General features: G+C 45.5%; 5 protein-coding genes across 6 annotated transcripts; all 5 read left to right on the top strand.

Moving 5' to 3' along the window:
- Positions 1–277: 277 nt before the first annotated feature.
- On the top strand, positions 278–4303 carry DFL_004217 (uncharacterized protein; the record flags this gene model as incomplete). The annotated part of the gene is made up of 4 exons (XM_067633275.1): positions 278–480; positions 545–747; positions 809–1353; positions 1421–4303. 4 exons carry the CDS (start codon positions 278–280, stop codon positions 4301–4303), a joined length of 3834 nt encoding a protein of 1277 aa, XP_067491460.1.
- Positions 4304–6388: 2085 nt separating this feature from the next.
- On the top strand, positions 6389–6964 carry DFL_004216 (uncharacterized protein; the record flags this gene model as incomplete). The annotated part of the gene is made up of 1 exon (XM_067633274.1): positions 6389–6964. One exon carries the CDS (start codon positions 6389–6391, stop codon positions 6962–6964), a length of 576 nt encoding a protein of 191 aa, XP_067491459.1.
- Positions 6965–7809: 845 nt separating this feature from the next.
- On the top strand, positions 7810–9071 carry DFL_004215 (uncharacterized protein; the record flags this gene model as incomplete). Its single annotated transcript, XM_067633273.1, has 2 exons — positions 7810–8242; positions 8320–9071. 2 exons carry the CDS (start codon positions 7810–7812, stop codon positions 9069–9071), a joined length of 1185 nt encoding a protein of 394 aa, XP_067491458.1.
- Positions 9072–9388: 317 nt separating this feature from the next.
- Positions 9389–11356, top strand: DFL_004214 (uncharacterized protein; the record flags this gene model as incomplete). The annotated part of the gene is made up of 1 exon (XM_067633272.1): positions 9389–11356. One exon carries the CDS (start codon positions 9389–9391, stop codon positions 11354–11356), a length of 1968 nt encoding a protein of 655 aa, XP_067491457.1.
- A 2850-nt stretch (positions 11357–14206) lies between these two features.
- On the top strand, positions 14207–16181 carry DFL_004213 (uncharacterized protein; the record flags this gene model as incomplete). 2 transcript variants are annotated; one of them, XM_067633270.1, is made up of 6 exons in its annotated part: positions 14207–14316; positions 14390–15215; positions 15292–15355; positions 15434–15555; positions 15628–15879; positions 15996–16181. In XM_067633270.1, 6 exons carry the CDS (start codon positions 14207–14209, stop codon positions 16179–16181), a joined length of 1560 nt encoding a protein of 519 aa, XP_067491455.1. The 2 variants fall into 2 exon arrangements, with proteins under 2 accessions (XP_067491455.1, XP_067491456.1); XM_067633271.1 differs by having other exon boundaries at positions 15628–15912.
- Between the last annotated feature and the right edge of the window lie 1474 nt (positions 16182–17655).

Raw genomic sequence — 17655 nt, 5'->3', positions numbered from 1 at the left:
GCCCTGCTACAGCTGCTGTACAAAAAGTAGACTTCCTTTCGATCAAACGTACTTTTCTTACGCCCCAAGCAAAAAAAAAAAACCACCGTAGCTCATCGGACCCAAGGTTAACGACAGATTCTTTGCACGCGTACGCGGGAGCCCGTAACATTACCAGAAGCCCGGATCCCCTTTCTTTTTTATTAATGCAATGACCTGTTTAAACCCGGGTTCACATTTTTAAAAAGTCTCGACATCTTGCATATTTGATGTGTCAAACCGCACACATCGCGCCACAATGTGGATACCACCGCAATCGACGTCGAAGAAGTCGCTAGAGGTGAATCAGTATGTTGGGGACAAGTCACTCAAGAAGAGGGCTTATGTTAAGATGGAAGAGTGGGAGCCACACAAAGATTTCGTGCTACGGCAGCGGCATGCGAAAGTCAAGGAGAAGGATATATTGCATGCGCTGAGACATGAGAGGGGGTTTATGGTGGAGTGAGTACCCGCCCTGTGGGTTTTCCGGCCAAAGAATATGCTTCTAACGGGAATAACACCTTAGAATGCACCAATTGAAGAAGGTCCTTCAACTATGGAACTCCAAAAGAAATCTCAAGCGCAAGCAAAGAGACTATATTGTCCAAATTGTGAAGGAACGACGTCGAGCAGGGAAGAATCAGACAATATTCTACCATCCAAGTGGTACTCTAATTGACCTTCCTGAGGTCAAAGAGATAATGCGGCGATACGGAAACTCGGAGCCCCGTAAGTACTTTTCACTTTGATTGATATCTGTAGACAGCTAAACTGATAAAGAAACGAATAGTGGAGCCTCCTAGCCCCGGGGGGCTCATCCCCGGCAGCCCTAGGCTTCGCCAAACGCCCCCGGATATTCTTTTTAACAATCGTGAGATCTCACCGAATTATAATGACCATCTTTCTTTAAACCACAGCAATACCTCCCCGGGGTCTCTTGGAAATATACACTCTCCAATTGTAGAAACAGGATTAGAATACACTACACCGCCACACCTGGCTATCGATTTATTCCTTCAACAGACAACTGCACAATCTTCTGCAAATGTTATGATCCCTACAACGCTAGGTTATCCAACTGATATTTCTCCTGGAGCGGTATACCCGCCTGTGGGATTCGGGGATGAATTATCAATGTCGTCCATATATTCCAACAGGCCAGCCCAATTTTCAGAGATTGATCCCTCGCTCGAGTATAGATTACAAAGGCCGACGTTGCCAGCACCGGAAGTATCCCCATCTTCTATCACGACTAGATATTTCCCTGGTCCTTTAAGTTCCAGCTTCTTTCAAGGGCCCCCTCCTGCAGCTGTTCCATCAGCACAATGTCAACCAGTAAGTATATTCTTCTTTGTATGGTATTTTGCATGCTGGCACTGGTGCTAACTAGGCATCCTTACAGATCAGCGAATCATACTCTTACCCTCCTTCTGCTCCGGCTCCTGCTCCCCCAAGACGCCCGAGTCCTGGACGATATGCGCCGCCAGCGCCTCCACCAATGCAGCCAGCAGCCCCTCCCCCACCATCAGTGCCTCCACAACCCAAGTCCAAAAGTATCTTCTCTTTCCCACGCTTTGGTTTTTCATCCAAAAAGTCAAGTCAACCGCCAATGGCCTCCGGAGGCTCCATAGTACAGCTCAGTGCACCTGCATCAGCTCCATACATGCAACCAGGCGCATCTGCAGATCAATTCTTTCCACCACCGCAATCAGCTCAAGCACCATCCCCACCTCCAATTGCAGCTCCTGGCGTTGCAGCTGGCGCTCCTACTCTACCCCCTTCGGATTCCAGATTCCGCGCATCTAACCGCACAAGTGCAAGAAGAACGTCAAACAAAGAACCATTTATCAAAGACGAATTTGCAGAAATCTCAACACTGGATTACTCTCGTGGTGATTCGAAAAAAGCTAAAGGTACTAATAGTTTTGGATATTCCGGAATGGCTGATAGGGCTGGAAGATTACTCAGCGGCATGCCACCAAAGGAAGATGGGTCCAGTAAACGGGCTAGACAAAGGGCCGAGGAAGAGGAAGCAATACAAAGAAAGGCTGAAGAAGCAAGACTTGAAAGCCAGCGTTTGGAGCAGCAAAAGTTTTTCGTTCAAGAACAGGAAAGGCTTCGAGCTCTTGAAGAGGCAAGACTGCGAGCAGAAGAAGAAGAAGCTAGGCATCGAGAGTCTGAGAGGGCTTACACCCAACCCGAACAAATGGAGGTTGACGAAGATGCTGAGTGGTCAGACGAGGAGGCAGAAGAAGGCCGAGGTCCGGGTCTAGAGCGAAGAGCAAAATGGAAGCAAGAACCAGAGGAAGAAGACGATTGGGGAGAGGAAGATTCGTGGCAAGATTCAGCGACTTTACCGCGGTTTGTTGATGCTGAGCATCAAAGGTTGCAGGAGACTTTCCAGAGGGTCTCTGGTAAGATTACCTTCTACCCACCTATTATCAGGCTCCAACTGGGGCATAAGGTTGGAAATCAACATCAAAAATTCGCGAGAGTTGAATCGAAGAAACTTGTGTTCGATGTCGATGATACCTTTAAGATCAAGTTGAAAGAAATTAGGAACGATGGCTATGATGATGTTGTCAGTGCGCTAGGAGATCTTAGCGTATCTGATAAAGATAAGAAGGATGACGGCAAAGACCTCGCCAGTGCCTTGGAAGGGCTTAAAGTATCTAACGATAAGAAAGAGAGCGGGGAGAAATGGGACGATGAAGAAGAGGAAGAGGAATGGAGTGAGGACGAAGAGAAGGAGGATGAATGGGGCGAGGGAGGCGAAAAGGAGGATGAATGGGGAGAAAAGGAGACGGGAGACAAATGGGGAGACAGTGAAAGCGACAAAGTTTTGGCCAAACTTGATGACCTCACACTTTCAGAAAATTTACCTGCGGTTACTAAACAGGAGGCCACTGCCACAGAGAAGCCGGCAACGGTGGATGCAGCAACTGTCAAGCTAGAAACACGCTCAAAGGACTATATTCCATTCAAGAGGCTCCTAACCGTCGAATTTGGAGACGAGGAATTCCATCAACTTGAATTCGCTTCTGATGATATGGAGCAAGTTTATAGAATCCATCTCCGGGATTGGCTTAAAGAGAAAGTCGATGATGCAGAATGGAAACTTGGAATGACTCCGGTTTCGCTAAAGAAGAGTGACGGCAAAAAGTTCTTGGATGACACGGACAAAAGGCGATTGCCAATCCATATCTACAAAGCCACAAAGCATCTTGTGAAGGCGGACATGGACCCCAACGCAAGCGAAGCCGAAGTTCAGTACGAAACCAAAATTTGGAACTGGGTGTTAAAACGACATAAACAGATTATATCCTACATGAAAGAAAATTCGGATACCTACTGGACAGCGTTGTGGAGCAAAACAGAACAAGCGATTGTTTATTTCCTCCCGTTTTTAGGGAAGAGATTTGGTACTAAGCATTGGTTTACATTAGAAGGAATTAAAGTGCTAGGAGAGAGCTATCTATGGGAGAAGATTGGAGGGGGGTGGAAGTACGGTCTACAATTGAGGAATCTTGCGTATGACGGATTTGTGAGTCTGGGCTTTGAGAACGCAGGTATTGTATCTGATTGTATAGACGACGGAGTGACTGAAAGAGAGCGAAGGGAAGGAAGAAGGAAAATGGAGCTCAGGAGAGCGGTGGAACATTATAGAACGATAAGGGAGGATTTTGGAGATTGGAGTCAACTTGGAGTTTACGCTATTGGGTTGCTGATAAGAGCACTGGCGAGGGTGGACAAAGAAAGGGCAAAGAAGTTGATACCTATTGCTACCGCAGGATTCTTGGAGATCCCGAGAGCCATGTGGTGGAGACGAGAGATTGCAAATTCAATATGGCTAGTTGGTGAAGCGATGAGGGAAGTAGGGATGGTGAAGGAATCGGTAGCATTCTTGTGGAAAACAATGCCTGCGATGAGAAAGATAGAAGGTATTGTGGAATCACTGCCATCAGTAAGGGTTCTGGGAGGGATTGCAGAGGGCTTTCAGGTGCTAGGAAAAGCCCCTCAGGCGATACTATGGAGAGAAATAGTGCTGGAAGTGGCTTCCGAAGCCTTAGGAAGGGACCACCCGGAGACAGTTTTTTGGGCTAAGAGAGCCCAGAGGGGGTTAGAAGCAAGGGGAATCCAATTCTTGGACGCCCCCACGCTAACAATGGTGGAATTGATTGGGGGTAGGTTATTTTTGGAAGGAAAAATACGGAGGGCGGATCAGAAGAAACTCTTGAAGTTTACGAGGAAGGTTATTAGGAAACTCGAGCCGGATGGTAGATAGGGCACCGTCGATTAGTAGACATGTACATGTGTAAGTATGTACCTCAGTAGGTAATTAAGGTAAAAGTTAGTGACTTAGTTAGTATTAGGGATAGTGACATAATAGCTCGCGAGGAGGCGCAACGGAAATATGTATGTTGGACATCGTTGAAAGTCGTATACTTGTTTCGATTTAGGATGTGGTGACAGCCAGCAGCGCGGCTCTAGCATTCTGTTCACGAGCTTCAAGTTTTGTATAAAGTACTATATACTTATCTCGTAAGTACTTCTGAGCCCGTGATTATTAAGATTACAGTCAGATCTCGATTTGCAATATCCATATATGCAAATATGATGGCAGGATGACATTTACGCCGCCTAGGCGCCCAAGTTATAAACCTCTAAAATAAAGAGAGTCCGAAAATTGGACTTATGGAACCGGCAGACAACAGAGCCTTGTCGACAGAATATTAAAATGCCATCATCCTTCAGACCATAGTGAATATTAATACTTCGACACCCTATAGTTCATGACGGTCGTACAAAGATCTTAAGAAACATGCTGCTTCAATCAGGTGGAAATCGAATTATGGATGTAAATAAATACCCAACTCTTATAATAACTTCCGTCACGAACTCACTGCGCTGTTTCATGACCACTCGGTACCACAGGCAACCTTAAGCAGGTTCCCAGTACGAAAATCGTCATGGGTCACCTACAGGCATACATAAACCTTGCATCATACCAGCTTTCCAAGCTTTAGTACAACCAGGGAAGTAATAATTTCGCCATAGGGCTGCCCCAACAAACGGCCAATCCTTAGGCTAACGAGTTCTTCAGGGCGGGGTTCACGCCATCGATGCATCGAAAGTGAAAACAGCCTTCCCAAAAATCAAATATTTAAGCACTAGTTGATCGAGGTCTTCGCTTGTGCATCGAATTTTCGACTTCGAAAAAAGGGTCCGCCATTAACTATCATGTTTTAGCTAAAGCGCTAGTTTGACCGTTTGGACCACATGCCTCATACATTTTGCCCCAAGGCCCAGAAATTTTACGTCACTATTATAAAATAAAAAGCTTGTCGGTCAAGTGTAGGACAGGCTGGTCTCAGCCTATCTTTCGACCACTACTTGATACTCGGCTGTTCACTGTACTTACCATCGGTCGTTCCCGCCTACCCTGCTTAATATTCTTCGATTTCATCAAGGAAGGGTTGCCGACACGGCCTCGGGTTTACAACTCTTTTCGCTTAGCATTACAGGATGCTGATATCATTGGTTCGAGATTCCTGGCATCCAATCCCAATGATTCCTTATGGACCGTCAAGAAAATTTCGGTTCATTCTCCCCACCTTCAGCCCGGACCGTTGTATCAAGGCATGTAATGTTTCCCCCAGTATCTGCCGGGAAGAGCTCGAGTCGTGATATGATGCGCATCCATGCATTGCATTGCATCGTGAGCGATAAAATCGACACATAACTATATATATACCAGCAATTGATCAATCGAGGTGATGAAAACCCCATCATTTGTATCCCCAGACTAAGGCATTTTAGCGCCCTCCCGGATATTACATACATTTCCCCTAGTTTATCGATAGCGCAGACGTCGCAGAGGTTTGCATGGGTGGAGCAAGTTCTGGCCGTGATCCTTTAGAAAAGTCGGCTTCCCGTCTGCCAATTCGAGTAAGCACTGCTGCAGCCGCTTGGTTGCATTTGAAGTACACCTACCTGGGGAAACGTTCTGGTAAGACTTCCGCATAAACCCCCTCCAGACCCCGGCTGGGCTGAACTACTCAACGGGATATATGTAGTGGTACGCATCTTCGCTTCAACCTTACTCCAGCTTTCTTTACCCGCTATTTGTTAACTCCGCTGTGTTGGAATACATATCTTGAAGTCCACTTCGAATCTCGATTAACTCTCTATTCGAGTATCTCGACGTTGAATTTGCGGTTGTATGTACTGTGCATACACTATAGCTTCATCCGCTTCCAAAGCCAAACGGCCTGGTCGCACGACCTAGCCTCTTCGCACTCCAAACTCTTTCTCAATCCAAAATATAATCAATCGAGATCGGTACATCATTGCAAAGATTTATATAATAATGCTTCGCTTTTTCCCTCCATTCCCGTCTCCAAACCCAGCTACTATCATGTCTCCTCTCGAAAATGTGCCTATAGCGCCTTCACCACCATCTTCAGATTCCTCTTCTCTCACATCCTCGTCTCTATCACCTCCCTCAACACCTTCGCCTTCGTCAACGCCAACGTTCCCAACAGATAAAATAGCTGGTAATGGGACTACTGGTCGTTCTCGTTCCGGATCTCGCGGTTCAGCAAGACGGTGTGTACCCCCGCGCACAAGAATAATAAAACGAGATTCAAATCCGACATCTCCTACATCGACGGGACCAGACAATACATCGCCGCTGGCAAGTCCGCCTATCACTCCACCGTTTGATCAATCCGCAAAATCAAATACTTCAAAAATCCCCGGAAAGGATTCAGAAAAGCAACATCACGAATCCAAAGTTGCAAGAAATAAAGGCGTCAAGAATCATCACTATGAAGATGCCGTAAGAATTGCCTGTGGCGCTTGGTGTGAAACATCGGGAAAGCAGCAGCAAGAACAGCATCAGGGGAAGAAGAAGACAGTGAGGTGGGATCCGGATGAGGAGTAGACTGGGGGTAGCCTATGCATGGTGGCTGCATTCTATAGGTGCCTCCAGGCGTACTGCGTCCGAATTTCCGGAGCTCGGACTTTTACGAAGGGCTTTTTTGGCGAGACGCTTGAAGGATACGAAGTAACTCTTCTCCATCGTTATCTGATTGGGTTATTGATATGGGATTCGGGATTGATACGATATTATTTGCAGTCGATATATGATTAGTCGACATTGATTGTTTGCTGGTACTGTTAATGGGGACACCGACCGTGCATTTGTTTTGAAAATCTGATACAGATACGATATTATGTTGGCCTGCATGCGCGCTTCATGTTTTGATATTAACTCGGAATATGTTTCTTGAGAATATGCGAGCTAAAGGGACCTGGGAATGGTTTAATGTTCATGATGAAAAGCTGGAAAAGTGGGATTTCGAAATTTCATTCTATTACCATACAATTGTTCTGTGATTCTAGTGTTGTAGCGTTGTGTGTATAGACGCTATGCTGGCTAGCAAAGCTTTAAGGCTGCCTGCTTAATATTTAGTATAGATTTAGATACGAAATAGGTCTGATACCCGAGTGTTTAGATGCATCATCGACAGGACCGATTGGCCTTCGGGACTAAGGCTAATGTGTACTAGAAATCGAGTGATTGTGATGGCAAGCCCACGTTCGGACGTGGGCACAGAATAGCATTGAAGCCCATAGGAATGCTAGGCTTGTGTTGCGTGTCTTGCTAGCAACACAGCGGTCAACACATCTCTAGCCCCGCCACTATCCAAGCCCAAACCGCAGAGCATCTTCGCTCACTCCCATCCTCACCGTACCAATACTGTCACCATCCTCCACCCGCTCAAAATGCGTCTCATCAAGCAACAAGTCGAGCGCGATGGCAGCGGTACCGTCACCCTCTACCCCGAAGAGCCCGAAGACATGTGGCACGCCTACAACCTTATCCGTGTCGGTGACACTCTCCGTGCCTCTGCCGTCCGTCGCATAGTCTCCGAGTCATCTACTGGTTCTACGTCCTCTTCACGTGTACATATGAACCTTACAATCACGGTTGACAAGGTGGATTTTGACAGCCAAGCTGGACAACTTCATATCAACGGACGGATTAGCGAGGAGAACAAGTTTGTCAAGATTGGGGCGCATCACACGTTGGATCTGGAACTTAATCGGAATTTCACGGTTGGGAAGGCAGAGTGGGATTCTGTGAGCTTGGGAGTGGTGAGGGAAGCTTGTGATCCTGCTGAAAAGGCAGAAATCGGTGCTGTCGTTCTGCATGAGGGTATTTCAAATCTCAATATCGTTATTGGCTGGAAGGTTTCGAGAATTAGAAAGCTAATAACTGGCATTGATAAATAGGTCTCGCGAATGTCTGCTTGATAACAGAACATATGACCGTCTTGCGCCAAAGAATCGACGTCTCCATTCCTCGAAAACGGACAGGCTCCATCACAGCTTTCGAGAAATCTATGGAGAAATTCTACGAAACTATCTATCAATCCATCCTCCGACATCTCCCCATTTCAAATCTCAAAGTTATCCTTCTAGCATCACCAGGATTCTTAGCAGAGTCATTGCAGAAATACATTTTTGCAGAAGCCGTCAAGACGGATAATAAGACGGTCATGGGTGCAAAACCTAAATTCGTCACAGTACATTGTTCGACAGGGCATGTACATGCTTTGAATGAAGTTCTGAAGAGCCCTGCGGTTATTGCAAGACTAGCGGATACAAAGTACGCGAAAGAGACAAAGGCCATGGAGTCGTTCTTTAAGATGATGCAGACGGACGAAGATAGAGCTTGGTATGGACCTAAAGAGGTCGAAAGAGCTATAGAAAAGGGCGCAGTTTCAACATTGTTGGTGAGCAATAGCTTATTTAGGAGCAATAATATGCAAGAGAGGAGGAGATATGTGAGGATGGTAGAAGACGTTAAGACTAGCGGTGCAGGGGAAGTTATGATCTTGAGTAGTATTCATGAAAGTGGTGTTAGACTCGACGGATTGGGTGGAGTAGCTGCGATATTATTATTCCCACTACAGGATTTGGATGAAAGCGATGAAGAACAAGATGAAGCAGAGGAAGGAAACGAAGATAATGAAAATTTATAATGACATTTCTTCATTTTATCAATTTCGACTCGAGTACTCTTTCATTGTGGTGTTTTGTGCCGTCACAGAATTCTTTGCCGCATTGCCACATATAAAAGCGAGAAATCCAACAGACTTCGTTCTGCTTGAGGCATATGCATCCTCGTTCGAGTAAACCACCACGCCGCCGTCATGCATCGTAAGCTCGTATATTCTTTTTTAAATCTATAAAAGCTGCGTCCCTGGCAGCTAATTAAGTTTGAAAAGCCATTTTTTAGTCCTAACAGGTACTAATTACAGCAGGCCCAACCTCATATAAAAGCCCCACCATCCCTACCATGGCCGCTCCAATCCCCACCGTCGCCCTCATCTCTGGTGGCAAAGACTCCTTCTTCTCCCTACTTCATAGCAACGCCAATGGCTTCCAAATCATTGCGCTCGCAAATCTACATCCTCCCGTCCCGTCTTCACAAACCTCCGATCATGGCGACTCCGACGATCTCAACTCCTTCATGTACCAAACTGTCGGTCATACGGTTCTCCCGCATTACTCTTCAATATTAAATATCCCGCTATATCGGACGGCGATAACGGGTAGTTCAGTCAACCAGGATTTGTCCTATCATCCTAGTGCTACCAATTCTGTTAATGGTAGTAAGAAAGATGAAGAGGAAGATGAAATAGAGAACCTCTATGCCCTCTTACATTCTATTAAACTAAAGCACCCTGAGCTTAGAGCTGTCTGTTCAGGCGCTATATTATCATCATACCAACGCACACGGGTAGAGAGTGTTTGTCAACGATTAGGGTTAATATCGATTGCATGGCTTTGGCAAAGAAAGCAAGAAAGAGTCCTACGGGAAATGGAGGTAGTGGGACTCGACGCGAGGATAATAAAGGTCGCAAGTTTGGGACTAGATGAACGATGGCTAGGACGCAGTGTGGCAGATTATAAAACTCGGATGGCATTGGAGGGTATAAAGAAGAGGTACGGTGGAAATGTAGCCGGGGAAGGAGGGGAATTTGAGACATTGGTGATTGGGTGTAAAGGGTGGAAAAAGAAGGTGGGAGTTTCGAAGAGCGAGACCGTCAATGAGGGCGGTGGTGTCGCCTGGACCAGGTTTTTGGAGACGATGGTCGTGGATGCAGAATACGAGGAGATGACAGTGCCTGAGAAACCGCCACCACTGGATACGGAATTCGAGGAGGTCTTAAAATACGTGGAAATAGAGCCTTCAATACGGGATAAGGCACCGTCATCGATACACCACACGCCTACAGAGCCATTCCGGACCACAGTACATATCTCTCCATGCAACATATATATTACCAATCTTCACAGCATCACAGGAGATATCGTTCAACAAGTGGGCTCTATCTTCTCACAGCTTCAAGAGCACCTCTCGAAATCCTCTTCAACTCTCAGACATATTACATCCACGCTACTCCTCCTTCGTTCCATGGACGACTTTCAAGCAATCAACAAGGTCTACTCATCATATTTCTCCGAGTTTCCCAACCCTCCATCCAGAGTATGTGTGGCTATTGAGGATTCGATGCCTAAGAATATTGGAGTCTTATTATCGGTCATAGCTGATATGCCGCGATTGGGAGATACAAGACAAGCGTTGCATGTACAAAGTAGATCGTATTGGGCGCCTGCAAACGTAGGGCCGTACAGCCAAGCAATCGCGGTTGGTGGGGTAGTAAGTGTGGCAGGGATGATTGGGTTGGTTCCGGAGAGCATGAAAGTTTGGGAAAACGAGGGAGTCAGAGGGGAGACAGTATTAGCATTACAAAATATGGTTAGAGTAGGGAGAGAAATGAATATTCACGGAAAGTGTGGGTGGTTGGGAGGTGTGGGATTTGTAGTTGAAGATGCGGACGTTGGGGTGATGAAGGGCGCTTGGAAGAAATGGTTCGAGGAAAGTAATGAAGAAGACGAACTTGATCACGAAGTTGATGAGAGTTACTTTGAGAAGTCAGATCAGGACATCAAGTCACCAGCCTTATCTGAGGCTGCTACATCACCACCGTTGGTTATTGTGCAGGTTCCGCAGTTACCCCTTGGGTCTCATGTTGAGTTTGCATGTCAGGGAGTGGATTCAGCCTTCCTGAGCAGAGCAACAGCAGTAGCAGCAGATCAAGACGATGACGAGGAGGACATAACTGCACCTGCGCAGAGCCCATCAACTTTACACATCGAAACAAGCTCTTCGGAACCCCAAGGTAATAGTTTACAATATCACTCAGTCTCGTTCGGTCTACAGCAACTTATCTGGGGCGTTTCAGATGAAGGGGGATAGAAGTCGACCATATTACAACTCTTGCGAAAAGCATATCGACCTTGCAGAAAGTTGGATATATATCGGTTAGCGTGACATTATATCTAAGCCCAGATCTATATGCATATGCCGACAGCCTAATTAGACATCTTGCAGATGTTGGGCTCCCAGGAGTTTGTTGCGTTCCAACATTTGGGGTTTGGTGGGCTGGGGATAATGATGTAAAGAAGCAGCGGGAGTATCGGGTAGGGTTCGCGATGAGGGCTGTGAAAGGTTGACAAATCCGACCCTTAGAGTAGTATCTTCTCAGACCGATTTCATGATCCTTTTGCCCAAGTGTCTGCGGGTGCTTGAGTTCGTGAAAGGAGCCAATGTCTACAGAATATGGATGGTGTGATTTAAAACAGACGTCCCTGTGTCTTTTGAGGTGTATGAAAGGCGCGATTTGATACCCTATCTTCTTTACAATTAAATGACTTTAATTATCTGGGTTCGGCACCTATTCTAGCGCATTGGAACTGACAATCCATAATACAGTCGCACTATATTGTGGATATGGTTTCGGAATGTCTCTTAGTAGAGTGTTAGAATCGCCAATATAATTGCATAACGAGTCGTATGATTCAAATTACACAAGCACAGGCCATGCCGAATTGTCAATTAAAAGCTCAACCCCATTTTGTTTCTCTAAGAAACATGCCTTGTTAGGTTGGGTCGTTACGACTAATAGCTGAATCACAATCCGAAGTTGCTATCATCCCAATACCCACACACACAAGTACCCGCGTACTCCCAGATTGCCTTCTAGGGCGCAGCGTCCCCACATCCAGCTGAAGACACAAGACCCAGAACTTGATAAATGGTTGCACGAGCTTAAATTTTTTCGCAATATTCTGTCAGCTGCATGCGCAAACGCAAATTTATTAAGGCCCCTCTTTCCTCGGCTATCGACGCTTTGCGTGCGTGAAATAACGAAGATATCATCCGAAGATGTGCCAACAAGAACAGATTATTCTGAAGCCAAGAGAACATCTCCAGAGGCCAAGAGGATATCTGCACCTCTCATTTGCACTTTTGTTTAGATGATACGATAAGGGATTGATAATTTCCGCTTATTCTCCAACAGCGAAACCAGATGCGGTAACTACTGCGAAGGTTCAGTAATGGCTGCGTTGCTGTCGCGAAATTACCACACAAGAACTTCAAGCTGCCACACTATATGTGCTCTAAAGCTCTAGGCAAGCCTCGAGCCGACCTTAATGATACGTAGTTTGTGGCCAGCCTCGCAGGCGGCGAAGGTGGAAAGAATGCCCAGGAAAAGTTCAAGCCACCCTATACGAATTTCCTGCAAGAGCGAGTAATGTGAGCTCTTAAAATACACTTGGTTTGAGAAAACTGTTAAACTCAGGTATTTTGGCCGACGGAGACACGTACTGCGGAGACTGCGCATGATGTACGCAACCACTATATTACATGACATGAGGTCTAATTCTGATGAGCCTAAGATATTTAAACTAGCGAGGCGGGTCTCTTTTATCTTTAGTTAGTCGTTTCAGTTTTCTAGTCAACTGTTTCTATAAATGTTTCGTCAGATTGGGAGGAGACAGAGTTCGGTTATATGCAACGTTCGGCCGTCGTGGAATACCTAACTTGACTCGAGGGCTTACCTAACCCGACAGCCCACGAGAACATGAAGCTTCCTTTTTTTAAAAAAAAAAAAAACCCTGTACGCTAGCTAGCTCTCTGTCTAGTCGATTGGTAGACGTGACGAGCTGTCGAGGCCATCGGAATATTTTGTCCTCACATCTGTCGACTATGACCAGACGTCAAGATCACCGCCAGCACTCTAAATTATCGCAGGTTGCGAATATGAGCCTTGCATCGCGGGCATTCGGATTTCCAAATACTCGATAGTTCCTTCGGCCTTTTGGTCAGTCTTTAATGCGCAAATCCCGTTTATTGCATATGAATGTCGAGACTATTTCACCGACGCAGAGCAAGGGGCCTTCCCAGTCGAGCTCTTCTAGCTGCCTGCATTAGCTTCGGCTTTTTATATGCACATTCTGTTCCATCCTCTCCCAGGTTCGCATTTTTGAAGAAAGGCGACATAGCCCATGCCGAAAACAGGGATCAGCCTTGCATATCAGTAATCAGAATCACACCGTGCTTACTCGCGCCCTCCATCCGGATAAAACTAGCGGGCAGGCCCGCTATCATACCATCCGAATATAGTAAGATGCACACCTCGAAAAATCGACCCATGAGACTTTAGTAACAATTGCTATCATGGTGACGAATGCGAAGTTATTGTGGAAGTTGATTGGGAATCAAAGTTGGGGGATACCGGCAAGCTCCAGCCTATTGGACGTTAGGCGCAACACAAAGCGGGAAGCTTGCATCCAGGGCGCCGGTATTTGCGAACATGCTGCAGCGAATATGCAGAAGCAGTGGGATGGATTATATGGGTCATTACTAGAAATTTTTTTTTTTTTTTTTTTTTTCCTTGGGTAGGACCGAAACCCCTGTGAGATCCACATTGCGGGATAGTTCCACCAGCAAGTGATAAATTTGTAAATGCTCCGTCATGTAAGTTACCAGTCTAGCTTCCCGTAATTTTGAGCCGGGTAGTAGATAAAGACCTGGCGTTTCCCTCCCCACCTTTAAAACGTTTCCAGATCTCTTGGTTTTCCTTTGCCATTCATTTTTATATTTATTTATGACCTTTCTTTGATTTTTAAGATTCGCAAAAGTACAGCATATACCCAAGTATTATTAATTCAGCTGTGTAAGAGTATTAGAGAATAGATTAACGGGAATCATTCGTTTGAGGTCTTGTTAAGAAAGTAATAATTCCGATATACCCGACGAGATATGCGTCGAACATTCACAACATTTGCTGGCTTCACGGCGCTGGCCGCAGCGGTCGCCCAGCAGACATCCTCGATACCTGATATTGCCGTAGCACAGTTCGGCCAGGTTTGGTATGTAAATAAGTTGCTTATTAGCTTGCTCTTAAGATATTCTGCGCAATGACCTAACAGTTTTATTAAATAGGTACGGGCCAGACGGCCCATGGTCCGTCGCAGAAGTCGAGGTTGGAACTCCACCGCAAAAGGTCTACCTCACAGTCGCAACCCTTCAAGACACCATCCTTCCTATCACACCAGATGCCTGTAACGGAATCAAAGCCTGTATAGAGGGTCGTGGAAACGCCTATAACCAAACCGCAAGTTCGACATGGACACCTACAGCGGACCGAGATACAGAGCTAGGTGCCGACATGTCTGCGGGCGTTGTAGTGAATGGACGGGCATATGGCATCGAAGTTCGTGGTGTTCCAGGGCAGGATACAGTATCCATTGGGGGAATTCCCGGTATCACAAATGTATCCGTAGGAGCAATACGGAGTACAAGAATTAATAACGGTCTCCTGGGATTAAGAAATATCACACAACAAATGTACCAGCAGCGACTAATCCCTTCTCCATCATGGGCATACAATACTGGATCCGGAGATGGGCTGAGGTTACCACAATTAGTCTTTGGTGGCTACGATAAATCGAAATATCTCCCCGGTTCGGTTCAGAATCATACAATGGTCCCAGTGGATAACGGAAGGCCATCAATGAAGGCGATACTCGATTACTTTTTTCTAAATATCACAGGGCCAACGGATAGGAGGAGTTTTAGAACGAATTCAAGCCTAATAAACGAGCCGCTCGAAGTTACAATTGATAGTTCGACCCCGTACTGCTGGTTACCTAGAGCGATTACAGACCGAATTGCTCAGAGTGTTGGTGCAGTGTGGAACGCGTCGATAGGAGGATCTGGTTACTATATCTACAATTCGTCGTCACCGGCGTACAAGAACTTGGAGTTTGTAAGTATTCACAACATATACTCCCCAAAAAAACGGATTTTATAAATAGGAGGTATATGCTAATAACAGGCTATAGTCAACTTTAGCATTTCATTTCAACGGAACGGGTGATTCCTGGCTCTTCAACTCGATGACCGTTTGTATGTCTAAGCCTTTTGAAGGGTAGTAACTACTAAATCCTTATGGCTCATCGACTAACCGATACAATAAAATCATAGCCCATTGGTTATTCCTCACAGCTCCGACGGAGGGGGTTGACCCGGACTCGCCGTTGAGATACCTCCCACTCAGGCCAGTCGATAACACGAGTCGCTTTGTTCTAGGAAGAGCATTCCTTCAGGTATATACATAAATCTCCTCCATGTACACTTTGAGGTGGAACAAAGAGCTAACTTGTGAGTGCCATAACTAGCAAATCTACCTAACGGCCAACTATCACACCGACCAATTCTCTATGGCCCAAATTGATCTCGACTCACAATCTGCTGCCCAATACGTCCGCGTTGATGCTCCAGTTCCACCAGCACTACCGTCCCCTTCACCACCACCATCAAGCTCAAAAAAGCTGTCCGGTGGCGCCATCGCCGGAATCGTAATCGGAGTGGTTGCTTTAGTCGCCATCATATTAGGCCTAATATTCTGGCAGGCAAAGAAGAGAAGAAAGGTAGGACCACACCATAGATTTATAGAATTGCTGGTACGAATTTATCGGACCTTCCTCTTTATTTTATATTTTGTGGAAGGAATATGCCACTAACATATCATTTTTCCCCTACTTAGGCTACGGATCAACCAGTTCCCACGCCACCAGATGCGGATAAAGCATACCCAAAAAACGGGGTGTACTATCGCGAACTATCAGCAAATAACCTAGAAGGCCAGGGGATAATGGTGCCACCGGTGGAGTTATATGCACCGACATACCCGGTAGAAGTTTCCGCAGATACAAGGGAAATACGCAAGTAATATATGACTTACGGATTACGCCTCTTTGGATTCTTTATGCTCAATTTTTATTTATTTATTTTTTACTTTTATTGGTGGTTAATAATACTTTACGCTATAGCTAGCTGCTCCGGGTTCTATTTTAAGATGTATACATGTATAATAACTTAATCCGTCGGTGGGTTTCTTTCTAAAGTCTACATGATTTAAGCTCCTTCTTACTCCTCTCTTCAGTTGTTAACTTCCCGAATTACATGTTTTTTCTGAGTTTAGAGGACCCTTTTTTTTGATTTTTTACCCTGGGATTTGGTCTTGCAGTAGTTCGGACTTCAAAGCTACAGCGTGGAACCGATTAATTGACTCTGCAAACTGACCTATGATGATTTTATACTGGTCTAGAGATAGACTAGATTCAAGACGGGTGCTAGCGCCTAGAGGATACTTTATACTCAGTTGTGTATAGTAGTATAAACTACACCTTATCATTTTAAAATATCGAATGAACTTTTAGACTTCCGTGTGCCCGACTACATAAGTACTTTGACGCTCAGAGAGGGATTGATTCTTTCTAGACCTCTTCCATATGATTAACATACGTATATATATATACTCTCAGCATGCACAACATGGCTTACAAGACCGATATACGTATACTCTTTCATGAAAACCTTACGTGTACCAAAAAAAGGACAAAGCTACTAAAACTACGCCAATAACTCCTAAAGCGGTCAGGCAGGATATCCCGAAACCAGGCCAAGAGAGTCTCGCTATTTGGGGGCGAGAAATCGACTATACAGTCGGAATTATGGCGTGGCACAAGATACCTTCCAACAAAAACAATAGTCGCCTCTCCCCAGGGCTACCGCCACCACAACGCTCTAACGGTCAGGCTGATTCTTTCCGTGTTTGGTATTCCGCTCTCGGGGTATTGATTTATATGGGCTCCTTTTTTTTTAGCAGCTACGGCGGTGGTATTCCGCACGATTCAGTGTTCGATATTTCACCAATATTAATTTTCAAATTTTACTATTACTACATATTGGTATTATATGGTCTCGGACCCAGACATCACAAAGATTTTACCACTTTTAATTCACTTACATATATAAAAGGTAAAATATCGTTAGCTGAATTTCCAGGGGAAAGGACCAGGTCGACTAGGTACGAGACAAGGAAAAAAGAGAAGAAGAAAACTTTTGGTCCTGGCACCACCCCTCCACCTGCAGATGCAATAAGGGGGTATATTCTAAGTAAATATACGTGCACATATACATCAGGTCTCCTCATTCGTTTATTCTGTACCATATGTATTAATCAATACTAAATATTATTAGTGGTTGTTGTCTGCTACACCGGCATATGGGAAAGCTATATCCTTTAGGTTGGGACGAAATTTCGAAATCCAACATGCCTTCAACTATCCAGACCTTATCTCGTCGCCAGACTAAAAAATCGACTGCACAGTTGCAACCATGGCACAGTGCCAGATGCCGAT

The sequence above is a fragment of the Arthrobotrys flagrans genome (genome assembly GCF_004000055.1).
Source record: "Arthrobotrys flagrans strain CBS H-5679 chromosome Unknown unitig_0, whole genome shotgun sequence".
Taxonomy (NCBI): domain Eukaryota; kingdom Fungi; phylum Ascomycota; class Orbiliomycetes; order Orbiliales; family Orbiliaceae; genus Arthrobotrys; species Arthrobotrys flagrans.
This window is presented reverse-complemented; position numbering and strand designations above follow the sequence as displayed.